The 5575-nt window shown below is 41.3% G+C and overlaps 1 gene segment (V, D, J or C); it reads right to left on the reverse strand.

Moving 5' to 3' along the window:
* Nucleotides 1-3964: 3964 nt before the first annotated feature.
* Nucleotides 3965-4625, reverse strand: LOC114685209. The segment is given in 2 exon segments: nucleotides 3965-4386; nucleotides 4489-4625. Coding segments are annotated over 2 exon segments (468 nt in total).
* Between the last annotated feature and the right edge of the window lie 950 nt (nucleotides 4626-5575).

Here is a 5575-nt window from a genome sequence, read left to right on the forward strand (position 1 = left end):
AAATATTTTCCTTTATAATAGTTGCCATGGTCATGGTGTCTTTATACAGAAATAGAAATCCTATCTAATATAATGCTTTTTTCTCATTGCCTATGCCAAGTTGAATGAACCTATCTTTGCCTTTGAATGGTCTATCCCAGGTGGGTCCTACAAAGGACAATTGACCTGGAAATGGCTGCCACAAGGATTCTTGAATTCATCCACTTTATTTGATAAAGTCCCAGGAAAGACCTGCTCGGCTTTCAGGAGGAGGATACAGAGGCAACATTATTGCTCTATGTTGATAATCCACTTCTTGCAACAGATACCTTGGAAGAATATACACAAATCTCAAAGGCATTGCTGGAAGAGCTGAACCTAGGGGTATAAAGCCTCTGCCAAGAAGGCCGCAATCTATTTCGACACTGATACCTACCTCAGGCATAAAATACATTATGGTAAGTGCTTGCTTGGGACTGAACAAATCCAAGCCCTCCTAAATATCCTTCTACCTACTACCAGGCAGAAAATCTGGGAGTTCCTGGGCACTGCCAGATATTATAGATGCTGAATCCTGGGGTTTGCAGTCATTGCTAAACTACTCTATGCAGCTGTTGGAGATGAGGACTCTGAATTTACCTGAGGGGTGAAAGAATACTCAGTTGATAGAGCTGGGCAGAGAGAGGAAGTGATAAGGCAGGGTGCAGAGAGGAGCTCATTCTCTTGAGGCTGAGGATTTTGTAGAGGTAAGAACGTGGCTGGCTTGTCCTGTTTCTGTGATCATTCAGCTTTCATCCCAAATATCTGACTCTGGGTCATTTTTTTTAATTAAAAAGATTGTTTAGCAATTTGTGTTATACTCAGCATTTAGACAACTCAATGGAGCCCTGTCTGAGGCTCCCACTCTGACTCTGCCAGATGTCTCCAAGCTCTTCCAGTTGTTCATTCATGAGTTAAAATGGATTGCCAAGGGAGTTCTGACCAAAAATTTAGGGCCCTGGAGGAGACTAGTGACATATTTATCTAAGAGACTGGACACAGTTGCTTCAGCATGGCCTACTTGCTTAAGGCCCATACCCTCCACTGCAATCTCACTCAAAGCAGCTTCAAAATTGACTCTGGGCCATGACATCCATCTTATCAGGTAACACTTGATGAAGCCTTTGCTTCTCTTATCACCAAACCAATTGCTCCTCTCATCATCTGACCAGTTGGTGTCAAATACAATGATCATCCAGTATCAAGTATTATTGCTGGTCCCTCCAACAAAAGCCCTGAACCTGGCTACTTTCCATCCCAATAAGAGTGTGGGAGCAGTCAAACACTACTGCCTTGAGACCATGGGTACCCTTACTGGGACATGGGAGGACATCAATGATTGTCTGCTCACAAATGCAGATGCTAGATTATTTACAGATGGGAGTAGTTATATTGAAGATGGAGTTAGATGTGCTGGAGTTGTGATGGTAACAGCAAATTGGGTAATATGGGCACAAGCTTTGGGACACTTGTCATTGCCCCAAAAATGTGAACTCATAGTTCTACCACAAGCCCTCCAATGGGCAAAAGGAAAATTATCAAAATTCTACTGACAGCTGCTATGCCTTTGCTGTGGGCTGATGGAGGCGTGTCTTTTTGTATGTTGTGAAAAGATGTTGCTCTCATTGGTTGATAAATAAAGCTTTTTGGCCAATGGTGAGGCAGAATAGGGTTAGGTGGGACATTCTAACTAGAGAGAAGGAAGCTGAAAGGCAGAAGGAAGAGGGCGCTGCCAGCGGCAGCCATGAGAAGCAAGATGTAAAGATACCAGTAAGCCACAAGCCACGTGGTCAAGTATAGATTTATAGAAATGGGTTAATTTAAGATGTAAGATCTAGCTAGTGAGAAGTCTGAGCCGATAGGCCATACAGTTTGTAATTAATATAAGCCTCTATGTGTTCATTTTGGTCTGAGCGGCTGTGGGACCACAAGAACATGGGAGCTGGGTGGGCACAGGAAAAAATTCAGTTACAGCAGGCCATGTTCTTAGGTTACTATATATATAGAGAGGACTTTAAACAATAACCAGAAAAAAAACATTAAATTAAAGAGGAGATCCCGGCCCCACTAGAGGTGCTGTGGCTACCCAGTGCATTAGCAATTCTTTGTTGCTAAAGACACCAAAGAGATGGTTCCTTTCAAACTAAAGATAATGACGTTGATGATTACACTGCCCATAAAGTAGCATAAGAAGTCATAGAGTTAGTAAAAGTACTGCATGAACTAAGATTCCATTTCTTCCCTTTGAAACCCATTTATAGACGAAAGGAGTTATAGTTAGCAATAGGACTGGAAGCAAAGAAAGATGATAATGAATGGTTCTTGATGGAGGATGTAAGAACTGTCCTATCCCAGCAAGCAGAACTTGGAAGTCATGTCATTCTGGCTTTAGAGTCAAATATATATATATATATATATATATATATATATAATGAAATCTTCAGCCATTATTAAAGAAAGCCAGTGGGACCATACATGTTTCAGCGGTTTCCCTGAATGGAGGCCAAGAGAAGCTGTTGTGTGAAGCTGTGGAGGTGAAGCCTGGATTGCCTTGGAGACAAGACAAGATATTGGAGATGCCAGAACTATGGGATGATGCCTTACAAGGAGAGTTGATAACAGGGGATGGAACCAGTCCAAGAGAAGAAAGAAGTATGTTGCTGTCAACAAAGCTGAAAAGAGATGGAGATATGAAGGGCATCTTGACATCAGACATGGAGATGTAGAGCTTGCCAGGTTCATTTTTGGTCTTGCTTTGGTCCAGTATTTCCTCACTATGGTCAGTTCCATACCATTTAGAATGGTAATGTATATCATGTGACATTATATGTTGGAATTATGTGATTTCCTTTTTAAAATTATGATTATATAGGGGGTTAGAGTTAGATTGCATGAAACAAAGAAGAGATTTTGAAGTAAATATTTTAAAATTTCTTTGAAACTGTTACAGACTACAGGAACTTTAAAAGTTGGACTAAACTAATTAATATAGATTGTATGTTTGAATACTTGGTCCTCACTCGGTGGAACAGTCTGAAAAGGATTAGGATGTGTGGCCTTGTTGGGGAAGGTGTGTCACTGGGGGAAGGCTTTGAGGATTCTAAAGACTCATGGTATTTCAGTGACTTTTGCTTCTCTCCTGTGGATCAAGGTGTGAGCCCCCCCAATTCTGTTCCATTCACCAATATCACAGCAATAGAAAAGTAACTAAGACATATCCTTAGTATTTTGCACAGTGAGGAGAACATGTCAGAGACTGAAGTTGGAATTTCTGAGGCTCTTGGAGAACAGAGCTGACTCTGTCAGTGATAATATGTAACCCAAAAGATCCAGTGTGATCCGTGATGTCAAACTGTGTGTGTGTGTGTGTGTGTGTGTGTGTGTGTGTATTTCTCGGTGAGTTTATCTCATTTAATCTAATTTCTCATGAAGTTTTCCTAATGGGATCAGTTTATACAATTTTCAATGAGGAACAAATAAAAGCCATGGAGTAATAATCTGAATTAGCTAAAAGCATAGCTGGGCATATCTGAACCTGAAGTGCACAGTCTTTAGGGATAGGAGGGAAGAGAAGGTTCCAGACCTGGTAGAAGTAATTATATAACAATCTTGGCTCCACCTTCTCTTGGTTTTCCCTTAAACATATATACCATAAACATTCTAATTAAGAAATCTGACCAGGGCTCTGCCTAGACTATTAGAAGTCTCAGAAATGTTCGTGAAATTCCTTACCATGTGATTCCAGTGACCAAATCAGGGTCCTATACGTCCTTGAAAGGTTTCATTTCACATTTTGTTAATGGGAGACTGTGATTCTTATTTTAAAACAATACAAGAAATAGGTAATATTTTGAGGATATTAGATTGTTTTAGAACATACATTTAGAAAGAATTTCTATGGGACTGTAAGGAAAAAATGCAGCCTAGACACCAGAGAGTATCATGTCTACATAATCTCCTTGGCTGAATCTGTTTTCTGTGTGCTGTGCACCCCCTGGTGGCCCTGAGTAGCCTCACAGTGAGGTTTATGTCTGGGTTCACATTGAGGTCTCCTCACTGTGCGTTTTGTACAGTAATAAGTAGCAGTGTCCTCAGATCTCACACTGTTCATTTGCAGGTGCAGAGTTTGTTTGGCATTGTCTCTTGAGATAGTTAATCGATCCTTCAAGGATGATACATAGTCTGTGGTACCACCATTTGGTGAAATTCGTCCAATCCATTCCAGTCCCTTCCCTGGAGCCTGTCGGACCCAGTACATCCAGGAGTCACTGAAAGTGAATCCAGAGGCTGCACATGAGAGCCTCAGGGCTGCCCCAGGCTGCAGCAGGCCACCCCCTGTCTCCACAAGCTGCACCTCACATTGGACACCTGTAAAAACAGAGAATCCTGTTAGTAAATTGCCACAAGTGCTCACTATCTATCCTGCTCATGCCCACGCACACACTGTATCTATTCTTCTCCATGAATTACCTTCTAAAAGAGCAACAATGAAAACCCAAATCACTCCCAAACCCATGGCGAGAGTTCTGTGTTCAGTGTTGATCACTGAATGGGAAAACCTGGGAATCCAGGGCTGATCTTTGCTTGAGCTTCAGCATTGATGCTGTGCTGGTTTTCTTGAGAAGAGAGAGGTCTGATTTGCATGTCTTCCTGCTATATAACAAGCTCTGTAGTTGGATCTTAGAGATGACATATTCTAGTTTGTAAATGTGCTGGGGGAATCTTGTAAAAAATATAATGGTTGGAAAATTTTGTATTTTAAGTTAATTTTTCTTGGTACACACTAAGTATCAAGGAAATTCAACCCTAATCTCCATATTCTGCATTATAGAGTGCAGTAGAGATTGCTTTGTTATATTCTCTGGAGGTCCTCTCTTTTGCTATATAGACTGCAGCCCTAATGGACATATCAATCCCAAGTGCAGCTGCCTCCTAAGGTTGGAAACTCCCTTTCTGTATTGAGACCATGCCACATGCCTGCATTCCATTATTCAGCTAGGAAACTGGAAATCTTGTCCATACAAGTGTGTGCCCAAAAGTGTGAAATTATTCTGTTATTATCCAATTCAGTTCTTGTTTCACTTTACAATTCCCTCTTTGTTCAGTAGAAATGGGGAGTGACTGACACTAGAACTTCAGTGTATATCTCAGCATTTGACTTCTACACGTCCTTCACATGTATGAGCACAGGCCTTCCAGAAGTATGGCCTCATTCCCAATATCTTCCCCTTGGCCTTTCTTACTCAATCTACTTAGTACACTATCCCAGGCAGTTACCTCTCCTGATCTCATCTGGAATGCCTAAGCTGGTTTTCACTTTATAGAGGTTATGACTACTGTTATTAAGGGTGGACTTCTGTCTGACTTCCCACTCAACACAATTCATCATAAATGACACCAGGCTGCACTATTTCCAGTCTTCACTGCTTCTATGGTGACTTACAGGCTGACAGGACAATAGAACAAAGGGGTTTTTCTGTCAATTTAGTGATTCAAATTGAAAGGGCTCCAGTTTCCAGCACTGCAGATAAACCAGCTGAGCTATGGGATGTCACTG

The sequence above is a fragment of the Peromyscus leucopus genome, unplaced genomic scaffold (assembly GCF_004664715.2).
Source record: "Peromyscus leucopus breed LL Stock unplaced genomic scaffold, UCI_PerLeu_2.1 scaffold_1074, whole genome shotgun sequence".
Lineage (NCBI taxonomy): Eukaryota > Metazoa > Chordata > Mammalia > Rodentia > Cricetidae > Peromyscus > Peromyscus leucopus.